A 27,612-nucleotide genomic window follows, 5' to 3' on the forward strand; every position below is an offset into this window, starting at 1 on the left:
TTCAACAACTGGCCCTGCTACGACCAGCACTGCAACAACTGGCCCTGCTTCTTCCAAGACAACAGCGCCCCCTTCATGCAGTGGTGTTGTAGTCCACCCCCTGCAGTTCAAAGTTATCAACCGAAATTATACATCAAACATGAATGATAAGACCTCTTCAGATTTTCAGAGCATCAGGAACATCACAGAAACAGAGGTAAGCTCCTCTCTTTGCCACTTGATTTACTGTCATCTCCCTCCCACTAATCGAATGACTCTCTACTCTTTCCTGCTGCATGAATTGCCTTTTTTTACCTTACCTTTCTCCCACTGCTTTCACTTCATCCTTCCTTCTGTCTCACGGCAGTGCACTTATTCCTTTTTCTCACTCTCTTGACTTTTTCACTCTACTTTCCAAATCTCTTCATACTCTGTCTCTTCTGTCTATCATTCTCTCTCTTCTACCCTCTCAATCTCCCTCATAGTCTTTACATATTTTCCTTCACTATTTTATTCTGCCCCACATTCTCTTCAGCTCACCTCACTCACTCCGTTTCTTTCCACTCCAATTCAGTCTCACAATATCCCCACACTTTCTGTGTCTGCTAATTCTCTGTCCCACCCGTCACTCTCCCAGTGTTTCCCATACTCTCTCCTAATTCTCTGTCCCACCTGTCACTCTCCCAGTGTTTCCCATACTCTCTCCTAATTCTCTGTCCCACCTGTAATTCTCCCAGTGTTTCCCATACTCTCTCCTAATTCTCTGTCTCACCTGTCACTCTCCCAGTGTTTCCCATATTCTCTCCATCTCTCACCTTGTTTCCCAATCACCTCACTTCTTGCTCCCCTTCACTGTCCCAATCCCACCCATTCCTTCTTCCCTCTTACTGTCCCAATCCCCCATACTCTCTCAATCTCATCTTCCTTTCCCTGTCTGTCACCTTACACCAACTATCTCTCCTTGAACTTTGCCTGTCCGCCACCTTGATCTATTTATCTCTCCATTCGCTCTCCGTCTCTCTCCAACCCCACCTCTGCCCTCACTGTTTTGCCTCTATGCACTGATTGGTCCTCCGTTGTATTGGTGAATCACATCTTCCAATCTCTTTTCATCTTCTTCACCCTTAATATCAAGCCAAAGATGATAAAATAGACACAGGGGATCAAAAATCATACCAAGTTCAAATTTGAATTACTCATTTCTAAATAGTAGTGGTGGGCAAGCAACTGAAAGGCTCTGACTCAGCTCAAGGGTTCTCTCTTGGACCCTCAAGCTCAAAACAAGCCAAGCTATCACGTGGCTTCTACCTGCGACTTTGTGCCAGGAATTAAAGAAAAAGAATTAACCTTTGATGTAAAACAGAAGAGGGGAAAGAGATACCCATCTACTAGCTCAGGGGTCTCCAAACCTCTCAGCACCAGGGCCACATCGTATATTTTACAAATATTCGCAGGCCGAAAAAAAACAGTTTTATAAGTGATTTTAATAGAATTTAAATGAATGAATAAGGTTTACTTGGATCTTTTCGTAATCAGCATGATATGATTCATAACAAAAGAGAAATGTGACAACTGCAAAGAAACAATGCCATGCTTAAACTGAGAAATGATATGAGTAAAAATGTCAAACATTAGCAAATGCTCTGACAAAACAATCAATCCCTTAACTGTAGATGAAAACTTCAGTTTTTTAAAGATCGGTCCTACACAACATTGCTGGTCCAAAATTTACAATAGAGAAGATTCAAGAGGCTCTACTGCCACGTACAGGCTGCCAACAGAAATAGATATTTATTTCCCTTAGATCATCAGAAAATGAGGCTTTGGAAACAACAGAGAAATTACGTTATATTCTATTAATGCTAAAGTTGAGGCGGGCCAGATACAATCTTGTAGCGGACCGAATGTGTCCCGTGGGCCATAGTTTGGAAACACCTGTATTAGCTGAATGGAGCAATCTGAAATCGGAAAAGTTGGAATTTTTTCCTGTTTCCCCACTTGACCAAATAGTGTGACTCTAGGCAAATATTTAATTTCACAGAGCTTCCTTTTTCCTTATTGCAATTGAGATCAGTTTGAAGTATGTGAGTTAAGTGTGTGTGCAATGCAAGCACCTCTCTTGAGCATCATTGTAAAACTCTAAAACACTTCTAGATTGCACATGACTGACTTACCTCTTAATTCTGTAATGGCATTGTTGTCAAGGGAGGAGGTGAACAGGCATTAATATTTTTAAGTTAATCTATAAAAACTGTCACTTTTAATAAATGCCTCACAATGCAGTGATATAATCTAATGTACTAAGTTGAAACACTTCTGCATGTTAACAAAATGCACTTTTTTGAATTTTGTAAAGTCATATTTTGATATGATGTCTGTTGCAAAGTTTATGTGCCAAACATTTCAGGGCTCAGCTGGTGCATGGTTCTTTGAGCACAGCCAGACTCTAGGCTCTGCTCTGGCTCAGCTTTCTCTGTTCATTTGTTGGCTCACCCACCTCTACTAAATAGTACTATATACAGCAGATTTAAATAGTTTGTTCTCTTGCTGGCAAGAGATAGGCGCAGTACTTTTTAACATCTATGTGTCGGACCTCGCTAAAACCATCAAAGCGCATGGGATGAACCTTACCTCATATGCGGATGACACCCAGCTGATTCTGGCTGTCAGAAACGATGGGGAAACAGTAGCGGAGAGTTTTAAAACAGGTATGCTGGCCATCGGACAATGGATGGCAGCAAACTGTTTAAAACTAAACTCCGATAAAACCGAGGTGGTAACCTTTGGCCACCTCAGTCCTAACTGGTCCCCAATTTGGTGGCCATCATCCTTTGGAGCCTTGCCCAAACCTGCCACTAAGGTGAGAAACCTGGGGGTCATCTTCGATGACAAGTTAAACTTTATGGCTCATGCCAACCAACCAAACGGCCACCACAGCGTTCTACAAACTACGCTTGATTAGGAAAATCCTTCCCTTTCTTCCCGAAAATGTAGGCAGGACACTGGTCAGTGCCCTTGTCCTGTCTGCATTAGACTACTGCAATGGCCTATTTGCCAATGCCCAAATTAGGGTAATCAAGAAAATGCAAACAGTCCAAAATGCAGCAGCTAGACTGCTCTCAGATATTCCCAAATTCATGCCTATAACTGAGACTCTGAGAAGTTTTCATTGGCTCCCAATCAGGAACAGAATAAAATGTAAGACACTGTGCATTGTCTATAAATCGTTACATCACCAAGCACCTCAGTTCCTGATAGACCATCTTGTCCCATATACTCCTTCTCGGACACTCCGTTCAGCCAAACTAAACGATTTGGTTATACCACGAACCAAGTTGGTTAACTGGGGAGACAGACGTTTCCTAGTTGCCGCCCCAAAATTGTGGAATACACTCCCGCAATCCATAAGATCCAGCCCAAATCTCATGTCCTTTAGAAAGAAACTAAAGACATGGTTATTCAACCTCTAAACTCTTAAAAGCGCACAGGAGAGCATACAAAGTACAGCGCCGAGACGCCTGCGGGCAATTGTTCGCACTTAAGAAATGTTAAAAAATAATAAATAAAATAAATACAATTGTTTTTGGTAATGAAATGAAGCCCAGCAGCTTCTTCAGTCAAATAACATCTCTGGAAAACAAAATGCTTTTATAAACTGTCTTCCAAGTTCTGCAAACTTGCATTGATGTCCACCCCCTCCTCTGGACAGTTCTTCTGGATAAGTTACTCAGTGTCTCAGACCAAGGAGCTGTCACGCAAGGGTTCTTAGCACATGGTCCACATCTCAAACATATCTGCACTAGAGTGACACAACATTTTCCAGGAGGATCTTCTGTCAGCAGAGCAGGCAGCTGACCGTGAGCCAAGATGTCCACTTGGCTAACTGAGGTCATCTTGTCATGATAGCACTAGGTGGCATTTTTAGAAGCCCCTATCGCCAAAGAAGCATCACTTTTTTTGATGTTCCTGTTGCGATATGGGCTTTGCCTTATTTACAAGGTAGTATTAAGCCACTTAACATGGTTGCACTCAAAGTGGTCGAGGTCCTCGGGTAAGTCAAAGCACAAGAAGAAGGGGAAGAAGTACAAGCACTCTTCACCTTCTCCCCGTTGGTCGGCTGGTGTGAAGCGGGACTCAGAGCATCGTCGCTCTAAGGCTCTGTCTCCGTTGACTTCTTCAGCGATGACTCTGCGCCTCCTACCCTTTCTGGGAGCCAGAGCGTCCCCAGCCCAACTTTTACGAGGACTTACACCTCATCTTTGCTTTGGGCAGCCTGACGCTGCTGGCGTGCCTTCGGGCCGTGTGGAGCGGGTCAGGGTCCTGGACCATCAATGCAATGATCTCAATGACGACTCTCCTGGCACCGTCTTTGCCCCAGACCAATGCCATCCCCATCTTTATCCCCGAGTTGGACACGGAGCCGGACCGATGTTGGCCAACGTGGAACCGACGCCGGAGGGTACTTTTGTCCCCCTGTTCATCCCAGAGGTTCCCTATTGACCAGAGGATGGTGATGAGGACTCGGAGGGAGGGCTGGACCCTTTAACTGACCAGCTAAAAGAACTGGACTAGTGAGAGGACCTGTGTGATGCCACTGGTCTGGACACCTCTTCAGATACTGGTTTACATTCTCCCCATACCGTGGCTATGGAGGAGATAGCACCCGATGCTTTGGTGGTAAGAAGGGCGGCCAAAGTATTGGGCCTTGAGCTCCCTTCGGTGGCAGTCAGGACTAACCTCCTGACAGAGGTGCTTCAACCTGCAGCTTCCTCCTCTGTGCCCCTTCTTGCATTCAATCCTCCTGGGTACTTGGCCCAAGCCCAGCACACGGGCTCCTGTGGAGAGGACAATTGCCTGCCGCCTCTGCCCGGCCATGTGCGACCCAGTGTTCTTGACCCAACATCTTTCCTCTGAGAATTTGGTGGTCCAAGCATCTTCTTCTAAGGGTGCGTTCCCTTCTGCTCCTCCAGATACGACATCCAAGATGATAGACCATCTTGGGAAGCAAATGTTCTCTTCCTCCAGCTTGGCACTGCAGTTGGTGAATACCACTTGCGTCTTGGGTTGATACTTCCATACCATCTGGGATATAGTCTCACAGGTGCTGCCTCAGTGCCCAGAGGAGTCCTGGGCCATTCTCTTCCAGGCAGTTGCAGACTGGAGAGATGCAACCCAATTCACCATTCGTTGTGGACTACATACCACCAGCTCCCTGGGCAGAATGATTGCAAAATCAATAGATCTTAGACACTACATCTGGTTGAGGACATATGGCTATTCGGGGGATGTCCTGTCAACCTTGATGGACATGCTCTTTGATGGTCATCTTTTTGGCAACAAAGCAGACTCACCGCTTGAGCGCTTTTAAGACTTTCGAGCTACAGCCAGATCTTTGGGTCTCACTGTGCCTTCCTGTCCACCACTGTATGCTCTTTGTCTCTTTCTTGGCTATGGAAGGGGCGCTCAACCATGTCCGGTCCAGTCTAGACACCGGTTCATTCAAGCTGCTCAACCTAATCGTGGCCACGGATGTGGGACCCAGCGTCCTGACGGGTCTGGGATCCAGCAGGCAGGCCAGCCGACCATCTAGCCCTCTGCCACTGCCTCCAAACCCTTCTAGTTTGACATTCCAGGCCCATCTTCAGCCAGTTGGGGGCAGGATTCGCCATCACCTCCTGCACTGGCAACATCACGTCGGACAGGTGGGTCCTGCAAATCGTCCAAAGGGGCTATTCCCTCCCCTTCGAGACCACCCCTCCATTCATGCCACTGTCTTACGATCGCAGGTCAGAGGATCATTTCGCACTTCTCCGCCAGGATGTCTCAGCTCTTTTGGCCAATGGAGCTATAGAGAGAGTTCCTGCGTCAGAAGTAGGTTTTGGTTGTTATTCTTGCTACTTTCCGATGCCCAAGAATGACAAAGGCCTGCGTCCTATTCTAGACTTACAGGCCCTCAACCGCTTCCTCCGGAAGGAGAAGTTCAAGATGTTCACATTAGCTTAGGTCCTGTCTGCCCTTGACTCCGGAGACTGGATGGTAGTGTTGGATTTGCAGAATGCTTATTTCCATATTCCTGTCCTGCCAGCCCACAGACGCGGTCTACAGTTCATGGTGGGCCACGAGCGCTTTCAATTCTCTGTACTCCCCTTTGGCCTTACCAGTGGTGCCCCTCGTGTCTTCACAAAGGTGATGGCAGTGGTAGCAGCTGGTCTGCGCAGATCAGGGGTTCCAGTCTTCCCCTTTCTCGACAACTGGCTTTTGAAGGCGGGCTCGTTCCTGGCTGTTGTCTCCCACCTCCAGACTACGACAGAGCTCCTGCATTCGCAGGGGTTCACTATAAGAGGGCCAAAGTCCCACCTGACTCCCTCTCAGATGCCCCCTTTTTTATCTGAGCTGTTCTAGACACAGTGCACTTTTGGGCCTTTCCTAACGAACACCGAGTCTGGGATATTCGGGCTATAATAGCGATGTTTCAGCCTCTATCCCGGATTTTGGTGATAATGACTCTGAGGCTGTTGGGCCTCATGGCCTCCTGCATCCTGCTGGTGGATCTTACCAGGTGGCATATGCGGGCTCTGTAGTGGGACCTCAAATTCCAGTGGGTGCGACATCAGGGGAATCTTTTCGACTACGTTCAGATCTCAGAGGGAACTGCACAACAACTGCACTGGTAGCCAATGAACCAAGATTGAGTCAGAGGCAGATCCCTCTCCCTTCCCCAACCAGATCTAATGACAGTGACGGACACGCCACTCCTGGGATTTTTTGGCCATCTGGAGGAGGCAGAGATCAGAGGCGTCTGGTCTCTGGTGGAGATCAAACTGCTGGAGCTCCAGGCAATCATACAATCACTGAAGGCATCCTTCCCTATCTCAAAGGGAAAGTGGTGCAGTTGTTCATACACAGCATCTCCTCCATGTGGTACTGCAACAAACAGAGTGACGTGGAGTCGTGGAACCTTTGTCAGGAGGCTCTCTGCCACTGGGCATGGCAAGAACATCAGGGCATAACCCTGGTGGTTCAACACCTGGCGGGTTCCCTAAATGAACGTTTGGAAGTTATCATGCACTCTGTGTTATTCCTTATTTCTCAACATCAAAAACAAAAGCTTGCTACCCTGGGTGTTTATGTTGTCACTCTTACACTGTACAGTGACTCCCAATCCTGCCAAAGATAATAGGGGCATATTAGCAAGAACTTCGTTAAAATTATCGCTGTTTTAGCGGAAGGGAACTGCTGCTAAAATGGCGATAATGGGCTTGCTAATATGCGTTATAGAATTCCAATAGAAGCCCAGGTTAGATGTGCAGGACATCTAACCCGGGTTTCTATTGGAATTCTATAACGCTTATTAGCAAGCCCATTATTGCCATTTTAGCAGAAGTTTCCTGCCGCTAAAACGGCGATATTTTTAACAAGGTTCTTGCTAATAGGCCCCTCAGTTCTTTGGACCCCAAAGGCACTGCAAGAAGAATATATTATAAACAATACTCAAACATATACATAACCTTTGACATACATGTGTATTATTATGTTTTTTCAATCTCAAACCCTGAGATAAAACTTTGTATTTGCTAATACACAGACCACTCCTGTAGTCTGCCTCCTTTTATATTGATCACATTCAAAAAAGTAGTTAATCAATGCTATGAATCATTAATTTCTGAAATTACAATCATTACAAAACTCTATTGCCGATGCACAGACGGCAGATGATTTTGGATGGATTTCCTCTTCAACAGATTATTTTAGACTGCATCATTTCCCAGGAGGCCAGAATTGTTTATGCTCCAGAAGGTTCATAAAAGCATTACAACGACAAAAGGAACACACATAGAGGAAAAGGAAAAGCAAAGTGAGAACCTAAGAAATCAGGACAAAGTTAAGTTATCAAAGTTTGATCAGTGACTCTAACAGCAGAACAACTGAATGTATTGAACAAAGGAACAACGTTTCTGAACCCATATAATACCAGCATGCTATATTTTAGCGAAGAAGGATCCTCCAGCGGGTTTATGTGCTCATTCCACTAGGGCTATGACAGCAAACACTGCATTGACACATGGAGTCCCACTCCTTGATATCTGCCAGGTGCCAATATGGGCATCTCTGCACACGTTCACCAGACACTATTGCCAGGACAGTCAAGTCCGGAGGGACGGCTACTTTGCCCATTCGGTCCTCCAGGACTTTCTGATGTGAAATTCGTTTGCAGAGCCTCCACCGGGGATGGTATTACTGGGTGATCTATTCTAAGGTAGGGAATCTTCGAATGTCTGACATAATATCGACAGACAAAATATCTACATACAAAAATATCGACACAAAAATATCGAAATCAAAAATATCGGAGTTATATCTTTATAAAGGTAAGTACAAAAATATCAGAAAAAAATATCGTAGTACAAAAATATCGAAATTAAAAATATCGTTTTTTTAAATGTATGAATAATAATGTAAAAATCATTTATAAATACATATAATTTTACAAATATTAAATAAAAACATTAAAACATATTTAAACAATAATAAGTAATACATATACATTTGAAATAAATTAAAAAGTCTACATATAAATTATTATATATACTTACTCCACATATTGCAACAGTAGGAAAAGCGTTGGATAGCGTAGGGGTTTAAATTACTATTCCCACTCCAGAGGGTGTAACAGTAGAGAAAGCGTTGGATAGCGTAGGGGTTAAAATAACTATTCCCACTCCAGAGGGTGCAACGGTAGGGAAAGCGTTGGATAGCGTAGGGGTTTAAATTACTTTTACCACTCCAGAGGGTGCAACAGTAGGGAAAGCGTTTGATAGCGTAGGGGTTAAAATTACTGTTCCCACTCCAGAGGGTGCAACAGTAGGGAAAGCGTTGGATAGCGTAGGGGTAAAAATTACTATTCCTACTCCAGAGGGTGCAACAGTAGGGAAAATGTTGTATAGCGTAGGGGTAAAAATTACTATTTCCACTCCAGAGGGTGCAACAGTAGGGAAAGCGTTGGATAGCGTAGGAGTAACAATTACTATTCCCACTCCAGAGGGTGCAACAGTAGGGAAAGCGTTGGATAGCGTAGGGGTTAAAATTACTATTCCCACTCCAGAGGGTGCAACAGTAGGGAAAGCGTTGGATAGAGTAGGGGTTTAAATTACTATTCCCACTCCAAAGGGTGCAACAGTAGAGAAAGCGTTGGATAGCGTAGGGGTAAAAATTACTATTCCCACTCCAGAGGGTGCAACAGTAGGGAAAGCGTTGGATAGCGTAGGGGTTAAAATTACTATTCCCACTCCAGAGGGTGCAACAGTAGGGAAAGCGTTGGATAGCGTAGGGGTTTAAATTACTATTCCCACTCCAAAGGGTGCAACAGTAGGAAAAGTGTTGGATAGCGTAGGGGTTTAAATTACTATTCCCACTCCAGAGGGTGAAACAGTAGAGAAAACGTTGGATAGCGTAGGGGTAAAAATTACTATTCCCACACCAGAGGGTGCAACAGTAGGGAAAGCGTTGGATAGCGTAGGAATAAAAATTACTAATTTATTTAATTAAATAGTCAATATTATTTAATTACTAATTAATTATTAATTAACAATTAAAAAAAATTACATATATTAGCACATTAACTCTAATTAATGTAATTAACTAATTAATATAAATTAATTACCAATTAATTATTAATTAACAATAACAAAAATAAATTATATTAGCACATTAACTCTAATTAATTTAATTAACTAATTATCATTAATTAATTACCTATTAATTAATATTTACAAATATTTTTAAAAATGTATTAATTAATTAATTATTATTAAATTACTTCCCACCCTATTCCCCTATAAACCCACAACCCGCTCTGATACTATAACGCAAAATGTAAACAAAATTACTAATTTTCAAACATACATTTAATAACATATTTACCAAACATATAAACAACATAATAAAATACAAAACACTAAACATAATTTCGATATTATTAAATTTCGATATTATAAAATACATACCATAAAAACGATATTCTGTCTGTCGATATTCTGGACATCGATATTCTATACCATCGAAATTAAAACATCGATATTATTGTATATCGATATTTAAATTTCGATATTTTGTCTCCCTACCGGAATCAACAACTAACAGTCTCTATCAGATGAACACGTTACTTACCTTTGGTAACAATGTATCTGGTAGAGACATGTGTTAAGTGTACATTCTTTACAGCCCCACCCATCCTCCCTCTCTGCTAACTGATTTCTAGGGACGGGATTCCCTTACAGGGCCCTATCTGTGTTGCACCAGTGGTCAGTGTCTTTCATGGCTCTGCGCTTCTGGCATGGAAAGTCGTGTCAGAACTGACGTCAGCGCACAGGGGCGGCTAAGTAGACACTGCAACATCATTCCCGTGACCACGATGATGGACGCAGAGATGACTGACGCCACCTACCGATGTGCAGGGGTTCACCTGAAGAAAAAATCTCCTGATCCAGACTGACCCCTGGTTGAAAATCTAAGATAAAAAATCTACACCTAACACATGTCTCTACCAGATACATTGTTACCGAACGTAAGTAACTTGTTCCTTAGTGGAGGAAGGGTCACATTCCTGCACATAAACAATCATTACCACAATGCAGGCACCCTTGCACGACGGTGTAAGGGTGCCTGCATTGACGCTAGGCAGCAGTAATTTGCGCAAGCGCAGGGGGAAATGCAAGCCTGCACTGTATTGTTGTAAATATAGTGCAGCCCTGCACTTCAAAAGTGGCGGAGCATGGCGTTAAAGTGAGAAGGCTTACGCCTTGATCCATCACTTTTCTAGTAAATATGCCCCTTGATTCCTCCAGGGTGGGCAAGCCAACAACTTACCAGGGAGAGCCGAGCCAAGGGTCAGCTCTGGTTCTAGGAGCACGTGCATGATCCGAGCATTGATAATACTTGGTAACAAACATCATGTTAGATAAGGTGTCTTCCAAATTCAAAAACTTGAATTTCTCAATCAATCAATCATGGGTTTGTTGAGTGTGACTACTCACCCGTAAGGTTCTCCTCCCCTTGTCCTTCTCTAATCTCGCTCCCATTAACTCTACTCCTCTTGCCGCCACTTTCATTTCACGCCGCCTCTCTCTTCCTCTCCCTATCGCTCTCTCCTATCTCCATTCTCACACTCTCTCTCTTAGCTCATTCCTCGCAGCAGTCTCCCTCTCTTTCCCACTCCATCATTCACAGTTCAATTCTCGCACCCCTGTATGTTCTCACACTCTTACTCTCCTCCTAAAGCTGCTCCCTTGTCTCCCCTCTCTCCCATCTCCTTGTTTCTCCTCTCAGTTCCATCTCAGTAAATGAAATGATGCTCACTCAATGTGTTTTTGACCAACAGGTGACAAAAATATATAGGAAAGCCTTGTATTCTTGCGTCTCCAGCACTCAGGAGGAACTTCGGTAAGAGCCAGAAATCCTATCCTGTAGAAGAATGAAATGAGCTCTTGTGTTATCTACTGCCTTCCTCGCTTTTTACTGGTGGAAGTTGGGATCTATTCTTCACAGGCTCCTTCTCTCTCCACGCTCATGGGAGCTGGACCTGGAGGACGTTGAGGTCTCTTCTTCACATGCTCCATCTCTCTCTCCACACTCATGAGAACTTCTCAGTGATGGAAGTAGGAGGTGTCATCCTTACAGGCTTTCTTCCTTTCTACTCCTGGTGGAGTCTGGGGCCTCACCTTCAGAGGATCCTTCCTCTCTAGTCACTGGAGGCAGCTGGGATCTTATGTCCTACCTACCCCTCGCCTCACTGATGGAAGCAGATGTCTCTCCTTTACAGGCTCCACCCTTTCCCCTCACTGGTGGAAGCAATGTCTCTGCTTTACAGGCTCCACCCTCTCGCCTCACTGGTGGAAGCGATGCCTCTCCTTTACAGGCTCCACCCTCTCGCCTCACTGGTGGAAGCAATATCTCTCCTTTACAGACTCCCATCCTCTCGCCTCACTGGTGGAAGCAATATCTCTCCTTTACAGACTCCCATCCTCTCGCCTCACTGGTGGAAGCGATGTCTCTCCTTTACAAGCTCCCACCCTCTTGCCTCACTGGTGGAAGCCGATTTCTCTCCTTTACAGACTCCCATCCTCTCGCCTCACTGGTGGAAGCCGATGTCTCTCCTTTACAGGCTCCCATCCTCTCGCCTCACTGGTGGAAGCCGATGTCTCTCCTTTACAGACTCCCATCCTCTCGCCTCACTGGTGGAAGCCGATGTCTCTCCTTTACAGACTCCCATCCTCTCGCCTCACTGGTGGAAGCCGATGTCTCTCCTTTACAGACTCCCATCCTCTCGCCTCACTGGTGGAAGCCGATGTCTCTCCTTTACAGGCTCCCACCCTCTTGCCTCACTGGTGGAAGCCGATGTCTCTCCTTTACAGGCTCCCATCCTCTCGCCTCACTGGTGGAAGCGATGTCTCTCCTTTACAGGCTCCCATCCTCTCGCCTCACTGGTGAAAGCAATGTCTGTTTTATACAGGTTCCTGTCTCGCCTCATTGGTGGAAGCGATGTCTGTTTTACACAGGTTCTTTTCTCTCCTCACTGGTGGAAGCTGTTGTCTTTTCTTTACAGGCTCCCACCCTCTTTCCTGACAGGTGGAAGATGTGGTCTCTTCTTTACAGGCTCCCATCCTCGATCTTCACAGACGGAAGCTTCTTTACAGGCCTCCATCCTCTCTCCTTACTAATGTCTTTTCATTACAGGCTCCTTTACTTTCTTCTCGGTGCTATAACCTAGTACGGATCTCATGTTATCTTTGACCTTCTCTCTCCTCTCTGGTGGAAGCTGTGATCTCGTACCTAAAACCTCTCTTCTCTCACTTCACAATTTTTCTTTCCGGTGCCCGACCCTAACATTCACTTATGTGCACTCTTTCTTCTCACAGGCCCGGCTCCGTGGACGTCTTAATGGGGTTGGCATTAGCCCCCAGCGCCACCCAACAGGCCATCTTTGACACCTTCCTGGCCGCCGTGACTTCTCCTACCAGCCCCTTGCTGACTCTGGGAGAACTAATACTGACAGACATCAGAGTTGGCGGTAAGTGACAGGGTTCATGAGCCAATGACTGAAAGACAGTTTCCTGTTCTGTCCAGTCAGGATTCATAGCTAATACGAGGGGCAGTATACTCTAACTGGGCAGATCTATAACATAATGACACGTGTGCAGGTACCGCTGGTCATTATTAACATTCACTGGTACATTATTTCAGTTCCATTATTTAAGCGGGCTCTCACTTCTGCACTTCTTTGTACTTATTTTCTGCTGTTGGAGGTAACCACTTCAATGTTGGACAGTGTGCTGGCATCTCCATAAGTCTGTGACAGGCAAACTATAACTGGCTTTTTTCTGAATATAAGACTGTAGTAACATAATCATCATTATTATGAATCTAAACGACATTGCAGCATTGCAGGAAATGTTACTCACATGTACTTCTAGATCTATATCAAAGGTAATCTCATTGAAGTCATGAACAACCCTCCCGCCTCCCCCGCTGTCAGTTTAATACAATGCAAACAGTAGTATACGAGATCTCTTTGGGATATAGTAGACTCCTGTTTGTAAAGAACTGAGCCTGGGAGGCAAGCTGTGAGGCAAACTGCTAGTACAGTGCATGATGGGTAATGCTAGCTGCTGGCGACAGTGTACACCCATTGCAACTAATGCACTTTTAACCTGGCAGGCACCTTCCCTTAGTTTCTTCTCTACAGTTACTGCAGGGGTTAGGCTTTTCTACAGCATTGGATCTTTCCTAGATTCACGTGCTTGAATCATTCCCTGTTGTCGTAGTGAGAGTCCCAAGGTACCATAGTAAAGCAGAATGTATTACTATCATAGGCTATAATGGCAATGAAAGTCAATCAATCAATGTATTGTAAAGCGAGACTACTCACCCGTAAGGGTCTCTAGGTGCTCGGAGGTGGGGAGGGCTTCTGGTCCATCTGTGATTCAGTCAAAGAGCCAGGTCTTGAGGTCCTTCCTGAATTGAGGCAGAGATGGTGATTGCTTGGGTTGGAGAGGCCAGGGTGTTCCAGGGCTTTACTGCTACGAGGTAGGAAAAGGATCTTCATCCAGCTGTGGTCTTGCGGATACATGGGACTGGGCCCAGGGCCAGTTGCGTGGAGCAGAGGGCGCTGGTGGATAAGTGGAATGCGAGGTGGTGGTTAAGGTAACCTATCTATGTCCTTTTTTAAAAAGGACCAAACTTGAACTATAACCAATCAGGTGACAGCACCCTCTAGAACTCTCCCAACAGAGGCGGATTCCATCAGATTTTCTACTGCATGTCTTGTGAAGGGAGTCTCCCTGAGCTCTGCTAACTTTTTCTTCTCTAAGAGTCTAAGAGTTATCCTACAACTACCATGGCTGATACTTCTAAGAAAGGCCCCTTCAGATCCGGCACAATCTGTGGAAAGAAAAGACTATGGGATCCATTAGGATGTCGGGCGGATCACCACTGCCCGCATGGCGGTGGCGATCCGCCCTACATCCTTCCCCGCCCGCCACCCATTTCCCCCCACCATATTAATATGGCGGGGTAACCACAGCGGACAGGAAGACCGCCCGCCGCTTTTCCGCCCAGTCGACAACTGCACCTGCTCAGCGGCAGAAACTTCATGACCTCTCTAGATGTGCGGGTTGAGGGTGAATGCCCTTTCAATTAGATGGTCCGGGATTTATGCATACGCTTTCCCCCCTTCCCTCTCATACCAAGGAATCTCTATAAAATGAAAATGGAGCACTGTTGCCTCATTCTTATAGCTCCCAAATGGCCCACAGCATTGCTTTACAGAGCTCCTTCTGCTGTCAAGAGTCCAATCCCATTTGCCTGCCAACAGCTCAAAAAACTGTTAACGAGGGACAACGGCCAAATCCTACACCCGGAACCACCCTCTCTCCAATTGAATGCATGGCTCCTGAATTCGACGAGTTCCGAGATTTAGATATCCCTCAGGACTGTAGAGAGATTCTATCCGAAACAAGAGCTGAAGCTACAAACAAGACATACAAGCTAAAATGGAAGCAAGTCTGTTCATGGTGTCAACAATCAATCCATTGTAAGCGTCACCTAAGCAGATTCTGCCTTATCTCCTGTTGCTAGCTAGATCAGGATTGGTACATGCATCTGTAAAGGTTCACCTTGCCGCAATTTCAAGGTACAGAAGTTCTGCACATTCTCTCTATGTCTGTTCCAGAATAATCATGAAACAATTCATGAAGGGGTGATTCAGAGCTTTGCCCCCAGTACGAGCTCCTCTCCCTGAATGGCATCTCAATGTGGTTCTCTCTCAACTGAGAAGAAGCACACTATACCACAAATAATGTTTACCATATTACAAAAGATCACAATAGAGCCCCAGGTTGAAGCCAATAAGCAATTGGTGCAAAGAGAAACTTATTGGATACAGCATCTTAACATTATAGCCTATGATAGTGATACATAATGCATAATTATGGTACAGTGGGACTCCCAATCAGACGACAGGGAATGACTCAAGTATGTGAATCTATGAAAAGATACCAATAGAGCATATTTCAAATTTAAATGTTGTAATGCAGTTTAGATTTACAATGGGAATTATGTTGCTATAGTCTTTACATCCAATAAAATCCAAGTAAAGGTGGCCTGTGACTTATGGAGGTGTCACCAGACTGTTCAATATTGAGGTGGTTACCTCCAAAGTCAGGAAATATGTATAAAGAAGTGTTTCGGGGTCACGCATGCAGGTGGGACTATTCTACGTTTATTACTTCAATGAGAATACCTGCAATTCAGAACTAGGACTACACATGAGTAACATTTCCTTCTAACTTAAACCTTCACTCACACATCCTCTCTCTTCACTCTCTGATTACTCACTGCCTCGGTTATAACTCCATTCAGACTCATTCCACCTCTCCCTCACTAATTACCTTATTTACTCAGACTCTTATTACGTACTTCACTCGCTCATACACTACTCAAATACTCTGTAAGAACTTCACTTACACACTCCGTAATTTCCTCGCTGAAACACACAGTTCTGACTTCACTCACTCGCCCATTGATTCTTACTTACCAACACACCTGCTCCTTCACTCAATGACTAACAAATTAAATCAGTTGTTTTACACTCTTGCCCATACTGATGTGTTGTTTCATCCACCCAATCACTGTTTTATTCACTCTTTTATTTACTTATATATTGACTCACTGGTTCATGTTCTAGTTATGTCTATGAAGTTCTCACTAATGATGACATTCATTTATCACATGCTCACTGACCACACAATGGAGTCACCAAGGAATGTGCTCATTCTCTATAAGATTTATCCACTTTATTCATATGAAGTCTGCAGAGTGCCACGAGGAGAGCCACTAATGCGCCCCTCGCCAGCCTGCGGCTTCAAACCTGATACAAGAACATATTATATAAGCCCCTCCCCAAAAGTCATTCACATAACTGTATTTTCTTTATTTCTGAAACCAGGACCACAGTTTTATATTTTTATCATGAAGGGCGTTGAGCTCGCTCCAGCCTTATTTATTTAGAGTTTTTATAGAGTGCGAACTTGACCCGTTAAGGTATCAGAGCGCTTTACAGGAATCAGCAGTAGCAAACATCAGACTTGGCGGGGGTGGGAGGGCTGCATACATAAGGGATAAAATGACAAGCAGTTACATTTACATTTACATTTTACAAGAAATGAAGGTCCCTGGGTCCAAGCTTTGGCCAAGTCCGGCATGATTTCCCAGCACCCTCCATTCCTGCAGGACCACCTTGGTGCCCCGAGGCACACTAGATGAATATATTTGTTACCTCTCTGCCCCCTTTTTTTTAATAACTTTATTTTATTGATTTTGAAGCAGACAGAGGTAGTCAAGGCAAAGTACCCAATGACCCAAATATAACACAGGTATTGCAATCATTAACAGAAGATTCCAAACTCCGCTTGTAGAATTGGCAACCCAGCCAGCAAGTCCCAGGAGAGGGATTTAATGACTGTCCAAGGGCTATGCGTTTCAATGATAGTACAGACAACAATAAAGGGCATTTTCCTAAAAAATCGTACCTTTCCGCAAAACCCCCTCACCCCCAATCCACCAACCCAACTTCTCCCCCCCCACCCCGAAACCGGTGTGTCGTGCACCATATAGGAATAGTGGTTTACGCCTTGTGGGATGTGTCCGCAGGGGGCGGAGCATCTGTGAGCCGAAGCATTCGCAGGTATTTGGGGCATGTCACCTCATTGAACTCCTGCGCTAGCAGTGAGAGGATCGGTTTCCAAACTGTGTGGAAGGATGCTGTCAAGTTCCTGATAGTAGCTTGTATACGCTCCGTACCAATGATGTACCACAACTTATGCAACCACCCAGTATGTGAGGGGCGGGTCCTAGTACCCCAGAGGGATAGAATATGGTGTACAGCTGAGCCCAGGGCCAAACCCATCTGCTTCCCGCGCATGGATTTGAGTGGAAAGGTGAGCGCGTTGGGCAGGCCTAAGAGGGTGTATGCGGGAAATCGGGGGACCTCTGTTTCAAAGTAGGTGTCTACATTCTTCAACACTTCCTCCCAAAACCCTTGTACTTCCCTACACTCCCAGAGTATGTGTGTCAGGGTTCCTGTCACTACACAGCCCCTCCAATATTCAGAGCTACGGTCTGGATTAATTTGATGCAGTCTAGCAGGCGTTAGATGCCAGTACATGGCCACTTTGATCGCCACTTCCCTGCTCCCCACATTCCGTGCTGTGTGGTGGGCCCTATAGTGGATTTGCTGCCATTCCGTCGACGAGAGACTCCGACCCAGCTCTGCTTCCCATCGGCACTGACCAGCCGTTTAGTCTAGTGGCACATGCGATATTAGCATGGGGTACAATTCAGAGATCATTTTATGATCCGAATGTTTGGAGAGGAGACATTTCTCGTACACTGTCAATTTGCGATTAACCAAAGGGTGCACATCTGGATGGAGCAGCCAGTGACGGATCTGAAAAAATTGAAACCGTTTGGGTTCCCTAATGTCGTTCCAGTCAGACAGCTCAGAGTAGAGGATGAAGCCCTGGAGATCAAATAGGTGGCCCGCTGAGTGGCAAGGGGATGCGCACCACTGTGGGAAGGCCCGCGCATCCATGCCTGGTGGGAATTCAGGATTATCAAAAATGGGAGTAAGGGGCGAAGAAAAGGAGGTGAGGTGCCGGCGCACTGCAACCGAGTCCCAAACCTTCATCGCTGAACGGGTGATGGGAGACCTACGCATATACGAGGGGCGATCGACCGGTTTCAGGAAGGGTATCTTCCACAAGGAGAGGCCGGCCATGGCCCGATCCTGAAAGAGGCATCTCTTTTCGGACTCTGGTCATCTCCATTCCACCAGGTACCGAAGTTGGGCTGCCTTATAGTAATTCATAAGATTAGGAATTCCTAACCTGCCATCAGCAGGAGGCCGAGAGGCCACATCACGACGAAGCCGCAGCCGCCGTCCGGCCCAAATGAAGTGCTGTCTCTCGGACTGTAGCGTGCGTTTGTAATGCAAGGGGGGTGTAACAGGTATTGTCTGGAAAATATATAATAATTTAGGCAAGACAGACATTTTTACCACGCCACCCTACCCAGTAGCGACAGGGAGTATGTTTTCCAAAGGCACAGGGCGGTCGTCTCTTGTGAAGTAAGGGTAGTATAGTTGCGGGCGAGAGTGGCGAGAGTGGACGACGTCAGCACAATCCCGAGGTACGGGATTTCCCTCTGTGTCCGTAATCCCCCAAAGTCTTGGGAGGCGTCAACCGGGGCATCCCCCAAAGTGTCCAGGGGAAAAAGCGTAGATTTCCCCACATTGACTTTAAAACCCGATGCCCTGTCAAACTCCTCAAGCTCCCCCAGAAAAGCGGGAACAGAGTGTTGGGTGTGGTGAGAGTCACCAGAATGTCGTCTGCGTATAAACTAACTGTGTGTTGCTCCCCCCGAAGGGGATGCCAGATATCTGAGGGTTATCTCAGATCCGCTGTGCCAGTGGCTTGAAATATAACGCAAAAAGCAGGGGGATAGAGGACATACCTGCCTTGTGCCCCTCCGAATGTCGAAGGGTTTAGAGCAGACCCCGTTGACCCTGATCTTTGCCTGTGGTTTGTCGTAACAACTCGCCACCCAAGAGCGAAAGCGATCCCCAATCCTGAAGCGCGCTAATGTCCTATCTAAAAAAAAACAATCTACCCGGTCAAATGCTTTCTCGGCATCGACCGAGAGCAACGAAGTGTCGAGATCCGTATAATGGGCTTTATCTATTAAATGTATGATCCTCTTAGTGTTATCACAACTTTGTCTACTGGGGATAAAGCCCAATTTCTCCGGTACGATTATGCCAGGGAGGCGTGGGCCCAACCTGGCTGCTAGAACGCTTGTGAATAATTTCAAATCGAGATTGAGGAGGGAGATCGGCCGATATGCCGCGCATTGCGTGGGATCCTTCCCGGGTTTTGGAAGAACTACGACTACTGCTTCTAGCATCTCTGCTGGAATCGGCCCTTGGCCCTTGAAGGAGTTGAACAAGCGCCTCAGAACAGGCGCTAAAGATTGGCAGAAGGTCTTATAGAAACCAGCAGAAAAGCCGTCCGGGCCCGGTGTTTTCAACGGTTTGAGTCAGGATATCGCGCCAATCACCTCCTCCACCCTAATGGGAGCATCTAAGTCCGCTGCCCCTGATACGTTATGAGCTGTGATCGCAGCCTGGCGAAGGTAATCCTCACTTGCGCCGTCAATAGTGGGCTCCCTGCAATATAAGGAGGCATAGAACATTCGGAAGGCTTCAGCAATCTGTTCGCCCCCTTCGACCCGATCCCCAGTGGAAGTATAAACGGCCCCAATCTTGGAGCGTTCAGTACGCGCCCAGAGTTTGCTTGCGAGGAGCTTCCCAATCCTGTCACCTCCTATATACTAGGAGTGTTTGAGCCAGAGAGCGGCATATTCAGCTCTATTGAGGTCTAAACTGGCCGATTGTGCTCTGGCTGCTTTGAGGCGCCTCCACATGCGTGGAATCCGGCTATGCACCCGCTCGAGTTCCAGCACCGTGGCTGCTAGCTCCTCCCTCTTCTCCCTATGCGCACGGTTGTCAGCGGCGGAGATCGCAATAAGCTCCCCCCGCACAACTGTTTTAAGAGTGCCCCAAAGGGCCGATAGTGGGTTGTCAGTAGTGTCATTGGATGCTAAGTAGTCTGTGATGCACTTCTGCATCTGCCTGCAGGTTTCCGGTCGCTGCAACAGGGACTCCCGCAGCCGCCATCACCCTTTCTGTTTGCCCATAGGGCGCAGGTCGAGAGTTAGCTGTACCGCTTCATGATCAGACAGTGCCGCCGGTATGATTTCAACCGAACGGACCAGAGCTTTGAGTTCGGAAGACCCAATAAAATGGTCAAGGCGAGCATATGTATGGTGGACATGGGAATAGAAAGAGTATTGTGTGCTGTGGGGGTGTGCTTCCCTCCAAATATATACCAGGCCTCTATATTGGAGCCATGCTGCCCCTACCTTAGAAATCGAACCTGTAGCCCCGTGTCGGTGACCAGACCTGTCCTTATCTGGATCCATAACTATGTTAAGATCTCCCCCCAATAACATCCGTCTGTGGTGATGCCGGAGGACGTCTAAGAGCGAGTCAGTAAGAAACGGCTCCTGGCCAGAATTAGGGGCATATATAGAACCTACAACTAAGGATGTGTCACCCACCCAAAGCCTGTACTCCAATAATCTCCCTCTCGTCTCCGCTACTTCGTCCCCAACCTTGCCCTGGAAATGCCGTGCAAGAAGAATGGCCACCCCTCCTTTTTCTCTGGAGTAGAGGAATAAAATTGGTGGGGAAATGCCCGAGACCTCATCCTGTACCAGTCCTTGGATAGCAAATGCGTCTCCTGCAAGAGGCATATAGAGGACCCCGAGTTCTCTAGGTAGCGTAGAATCGCCTGTCTCTTAATGGGGTTATTTAACCCCTTCACATTGAGAGTTAAGACTTGGGTCATAGGAAAAGACTCGGAAATGGTGCGACTTCAGAGTGTCTCAGTGACAAGGGAAGGAATGGAAGCCGCGCGGGCTCGAGGCTCTGGGCAGCGTAAACTCCATAGCGCATACAAGTCCTAGCACAAATCTACCCCAAAATTTGCACACCGGTTCCACCCCCCAGTAACCCAAACCCCTTCCCCCAGTCCCCACCCGAACCCCCCCACCCTAACCCCAACAAACCCTCCCCCAGAGTCCTCCCGGCCCGTTCCCCCACCCAAACTGGAAACCCCCACCCCCCAAACCAACAAACATAGTCCCAGGCCTGATTGTCCGTGTGCTGCAGGCCCCGGTGAAGATTATTAGTGGAACGAGCAGTTATGGTGACTTCTACGGCCCCCCGCCCGCCTCTCCCCTGAACCAGCTACATAAGAATGCGAAAGAACCATCCCTTCTTCAATCTTTATTCTCTGGTGGCGATGTGTCCTTGGCAACCTCCTGAATAGCAAGGGCCCTCTCCTGAGCAATAGCGTCCGAGCTGGGCTTCAAATTTTTGTTTGGGGAACGCCGGCGCCGAACCCTCTGCCAGCCCCCTCGGCCGAGCTGCTGGGATGGCCCCGGTGAGGGGGGATCCTCTGTCTGTGCAATTCCCAGCAAGGTACAGGTGTCCTGGAGCGAACGCAGTTGCTGAAGGGGGCCGTCGATTTGAAGATGAGACGAAAGGGGTGTCCCCAGGAGTAGGTGACCCCCTTGCTGCGTAGGAAGTCCGTAGCCACTTTAAACGCTTTTCGTTTCTAAACGGTGATAGCAGATAAGTCTTGAAATAAGGCCACTAGCTTTCCTAGGTATTGGATAGGCTGTTTCCGCCGGGCCTCCCACAGGATCCGCTCTTTTAATGGGAAGTCCGGGAGAAAGGCTAGTCTGCCCCCTTTTTTAAAATGCACTGTGCCCCAGGGCTGCTGCACAAACCTTCGTGGCGTCACGTGTATCAGTGGCGTAACAAACCCTGAGGATCCTCCCCTACAAGGGAAGGTGAAGGGACTCCCATTACCCATTCCCTAACTTGTTTGGTGCTTCTGAGTGTTTTATTTGTTTGCAGCTGGCCAGTCCAAGAGGGCGCCCCTCTCAGGTGAACGGTGTGGGGGCCCCCCACACCGCAGGGGCTGCAGCACCTCTGTTACACTCATGATATGGACGGTGCCTTGGGCGCCACAGGCAACAGCTCATGTAGTCTGTGCCTAGAAGCACCCCAGCATTCTGGCCAAGATGCCGGGTCTCTTCTCTCCAATCGCGCCCTCTCTCTCTCTCTCTCTCTCTCTCTCTCAGTGTGCACAGCATTTAGGAAACAGAAGCCATTGCGAATGGTGCTAGCTACCTCCATGTTTGTATTGTACTGCTGAGGACATCTGCACTGTCACTGAGCCCTTAGCCCCTTATGCTTTGCTCTCCAGTCCATTCCCAAAGTGAGCCTTCGGGCGTCTGTAAGGCTGGATGCAGTAGGTGAGATCTTCCACAAGTTGTAACTCATCACTTACCAAGAACTGCCTCTCAACCTTCCACGTCCAAAGCACGAGGAGCTCACCCAGTCCAGGTTTCTTTTCTTTGCTTTCGGGGTCTTGTAGTCCTGAGTTTGAAACTGGATCATTAGGACTACAAATCCCACAATGCAAAGACAACACCTGCACTGAATGAGCTACTCATAGTTGCACATGGCAAACGTGAGCTCTCTGTCGGAAACAGGCTTCATTCACCTACCTTTTCTTAAAATTAAGTAGTTTAGTTCAATGAGCTTAGTTCCAGAGCACTGGCCCTTTCCACTGCAGTACAGCAGGGGTGGGTGTCTAATGTTTGTCCACAAATATCAAAGCCATGGCAGGCTGCCAGGATTTGCACTCAGGACGTCTTTACATGCAAGTAATCTTAAATAGGACGTTATATAGACCATGGTGGTCCAGGATATCTGACAAGACACCCATAAATAAACAATACAGTTTATTAGGACTGTACCACAGGATGACATCAGAGGGACCACGTGAGTTACTAGCTTTTGTTTGGGAAAAAGGAACATGAAGAGTGCTGTTGCCTAGAAGTCAGGACTATCTGAAGCAATCACACATGGCATGGAGCTCCTTGCCAGCTTCTGTGGGCATGCATGCTGTAAGGTAGTCGCAGCATTAAATTAAAACAGCCTACTCTTAGAAAGACTAAAAACAACAAGCATTAACAATGCCAATAGGTCTTGCTTAATAAATCTTTATTCAAAAAAACATTAAAATCATTTTTGTAACATACCTGCAGTGCCAACCGTCTTTGAATAGATAGGAAACCAGTTCAACAAGATGGCAGCGGTAAGCAGTGCACGTGAGGGATGCAGCACACTGCAATCGATGGGAGGGGCCTGGTAGCAGTGTCTGGGGACTCTTGCAAAGTTACAAAAAATGCCAATCATAAAATGTTTATTAGAAGTCTCACACTGGTCTCGAAGACCCTGGCACTAAAGGGGACTACTTTCTGCGTGAGTGATGACATCGTGATTCAGTCAGAAAGGAACCAATGACTGAAGTGGGCTGACCTAAAGCGCTGCGCTGTATCCTGTGGTGAGCAGAAGCAAACTCTGAATGGCACTGCAACATCCCAGTGAATGAAGTGGGCTGGCTCACAGTCCATATAAGTATAATATTGTATAAACAGTAAAAATCAAGAGGTCATTGGTTACACCATACCTAACATGAATGCCTCTGTAAAATGAAACACATGTAAAAAAGACTGGCCACCTGAGAAGAACCTGCAGTGCACTCCATTACAAGCAGACATGCACATATGTTCAGGATAAATGACATGTCTCACAGGGCCATAGAGTCAAAGGCAGAACTAGGCTAACCCGGGGAGAAGCAGAATGAAAATGTCACTCAAACAGACGAGGGCTGACCCAACGACCGTCTATGTATGAATATGTATGTAAACTTAAAAAAAAAAAATATTTAAAGAACTTGCAAACAAGTAAATCTGAAAGGCCGTCCCAAGAGGGTTTAGCAAGGAGTATCAGAGTGAAAATCTTCTATGCTCCGCCCATATTCTCTCCACCCCCGGTTTGTCAAAAAAAGTAGCCAACACCAAATACCTTGCTTACTAACTAATGTGTGCGCCTCTTGGCTTTAACATGCTATTTTCCCAATAATTAATGCCTGCCTGCTGCCATTTTCTAATGAATCAATCAGACCCATAACCTCTGTCATCGGCTCTTCACTGTAACTAACTGAGGCCTACTTATTAAGAATATGCTTTCTTACAAGGTAACCATCAAGTATACCGTCTTAAAATAAGAACTGTGTACGACATTACTGTTGGAAAAGCAATATACACCCCGCCTAAGAAGGTCCAACAAGGATTATCACAGTGCTAGTCTTTCACCCTAAGGCTTGATCCAAGGGGGGGGGGGGGGGGGGGGGGGGGTAACCAACACCCAATCTCTTGGCCACTACTTTAATTTGTGAGATTCCAGTCTATAACCTTCCACCATGTAATACCAACTGTCCCTTAAACGCCTATTGGCTTTAATCGATGCATTTCACAGGGAGTACGCCTACTGCATTTGTCGTAACGTTTCATAGTAAACAGATCAGACCTATGCCGTTCAGCAAACCTTCCCCATTGAACAAGTCAAGGCGACAGCCTTCAACACTGGCTTGACACCATGACCCACTGAGGGCTCTTATTGTGTACACAAGCTAGAGACCATCAGGCACACACACATAAAATCACAAATATATACAAAATACCAGTAGGCAAAACAATATGCAACCCCTCTGAAACGGGTCTAAGATCTTGCACTCCAAGTTTCAGAAGTGTAATAAAAATCCACCTTTAAAGGCCTAGGGCTTTGACATATGATTTTCGGAATAAATAAGTCAGGCCTACGGCTTCTGTCAAACATTTTGTGGCTTCTGACATAAAAATTCCAATAAATCAATCAGCCTCTAGTCTTTATCAATGCTGCCACTGTATCCAACGCTGTCCTGCTGTATGCTGCATAAGCTTTCTTTCAACGGAACTATCGGAACATATTCATAAAATGACAAATACGTAAACAATGACAGTTGGCAAAACAATATACAACCCTCTCTAGAAGGGCACACCAAGGATTATCAAGGTGCAAATATTCTATCTTGAGGGACTGTTCCAGGAGCTAAAGAACCCCAAAACCCGTGCCTGCTATGGTAATCTGTAGGAGCCCCTATCGGTCTACAGGCTTCAACACAGTATAATGATAATCCACCATTTAAGACCTATTACCTTTACCACAGACCTTTTACAGTACCCAAGTAGGCCTACTGACTTTGTCGTAACTTTTCATAATAAGCTTATCAGGCATATTGACAATTGTTGATCAGTGACTTGTCACCATAACCAACTCAGTCCTGTTGAGTTAAGCATAAGCTGCCCCATAAGACAAAAACTGAAACAAAAGCACTCTTTTTCAGGGAAATCATACATCTGCCCAATCAAAATCTGTGCTCAGGGTCTTCAAAATAAGGGTGAAGTCAAAGCTAATTTCTCAGTAGCCCTTCTTAAAACTCGTTTTCTGCTGTTCACCTAAAGTCTGCTGACAGCTTCACTGTCAATCCAGCCCTAAAAATGTGGTTTGTTGCTGCACAACAGCACTACAGTCTTGAAAGAAAAGCAGCAAACTAGCCCACTAATGAGGGTCAGCAATTGTTCCATATTTTGTAGACATGTCCGCAATCATAATCTCTGTCCCACTGCTCACGCAGAGGCACTGCAGGCATGCCAGCTGTCCCACATTTGGCTCAGGTTCCACTGCCCACACAGAGGGACTGCAGGAACGCCAGCTGTCCCACATTTGGCGCCTGTCCCACTGCCCACGCAGAGGCATTGCATGATTGCTAGCTGTCCCACATTTGGCGCCTTTCCCACTGCCCACGCAGAGGGACTGCAGGAACGCCAGTTGTCCAACATTTGGCTCCACAACATTTTAACCATCATAAATAACAATCTATTCTCACTCTTTAAGACCTAATAACCTGTAAAAGAGCTTCCTACTGGTGGCGGAGAGAGAGGGACTGTATCATTCTGGGTGACCATCATCAGTGTCAGTTCACTCAGTTCAACTACAAAAACTCCCCCTCTGATGCAGTCAATACATCACTAATGTGTTCTGTGTTCTCTTTCCAGACATAAATACTACAGACAGCACAACAACACCCTCTCCAACGACAACTGTCACAACAACAACAACAGCCCCGCAAACCACAACTGTTGCAACAATAGCCTTGCCAACCACAACTGTTGCATCAACAGTCTTGCCAACCACAGCAATTACAATAACTGAAACTACAGCCTCACCAATCTCTGCAACAACTGTCCCTGCTACAACCAGCCCTGCAACAACTGGCCCTGCTATGACCAGCTCTGCAACAACTGGCCCTGCTACGACCAGCTCTGCAACAACTGGCCCTGCTACAACCAGCACTGCAACAACCGACCCTGCTACGACCAGCTCTGCAACAACTGGCCCTGCTACGACCAGCTCTGCAACAACTGGCCCTGCTACAACCAGCACTGCAACAACTGGCCCTGCTACGACCAGCTCAGCAACAACTGGCCCTGCTACGACCAGCTCTGCAACAACTGGCCCTGCTACGACCAGCTCTGCAACAACTGGCCCTGCTACGACCAGCTCTGCAACAACTGGCCCTGCTACAACCAGCACTGCAACAACTGGCCCTGCTACAACCAGCTCTGCAACAACTGTCCCTGCTACGACCAGCACTGCAACAACTGGCCCTGCTACGACCAGCTCTGCAACAACTGGCCCTGCTACGACCAGCACTGCAACAACTGGCCCTGCTACGACCATCTCTGCAACAACTGGTCCTGCTACGACCAGCTCTGCAACAACTGGCCCTGCTACGACCAGCACTGTAACAACTGGCCCTGCTACGACCAGGTCTGCGACAACTGGCCCTGCTACGACCAGCTCTGCAACAACTGCCCCTGCTACTACCAGCACTGCAACAACTGGCCCTGCTACGACCAGCTCTGCAACAACTGTCCCTGCTACGACCAGCACTGCAACAACTGGCCCTGCTACGACCAGTTCTGCAACAACTGGTCCTGCTACGACCAGCACTATAACAACTGGCCCTGCTACGACCAGCTCTGCAACAACTGGCCCTGCTACGACCAGCTCTGCAACAACTGGCCTTGCTACTACCAGCACTGCAACAACTGGCCCTGCTATGACCAGCTCTGCAACAACTGTCCCTGCTACGACCAGCACTGCAACAACTGGCCCTGCTACGACCAGCTCTGCAACAACTGGCCCTGCTACGACCAGCACTGCAACAACTGGCCCTGCTACGACCAGCTCTGCAACAACTGGCCCTGCTACGACCAGCTCTGCAACAACTGGCCCTGCTACGACCAGCTCTGCAACAACTGGCCCTGCTACTACCAGCACTGCAACAACTGGCCCCGCTACGATCAGCTCTGCAACAACTGTCCCTGCTACAACCAGCACTGCAACAACTGGCCCTGCTACGTCCAGCACTGCAACAACTGGTCCTGCTACGACCAGATCTGCAACAACTAGCCCTGCTACGACCAGCACTGTAA

The 27,612-nt window shown here is 46.8% G+C and overlaps 1 protein-coding gene across 1 annotated transcript; it reads left to right on the top strand.

Annotated features, from left to right (window-relative positions):
- LOC147740893 (uncharacterized) lies at positions 1-27,612 on the top strand. Its single transcript, XM_086925041.1, has 5 exons — positions 1-196; positions 11,357-11,418; positions 12,894-13,045; positions 26,170-26,628; positions 27,515-27,612. Exons 1-5 carry the CDS (start codon positions 140-142, stop codon positions 27,610-27,612), a joined length of 828 nt encoding a protein of 275 aa, XP_086781167.1. The 5' UTR covers positions 1-139.

The sequence above is a fragment of the Lissotriton vulgaris genome, chromosome 1_1 (assembly GCF_964263255.1).
Source record: "Lissotriton vulgaris chromosome 1_1, aLisVul1.2, whole genome shotgun sequence".
NCBI lineage: Eukaryota > Metazoa > Chordata > Amphibia > Caudata > Salamandridae > Lissotriton > Lissotriton vulgaris.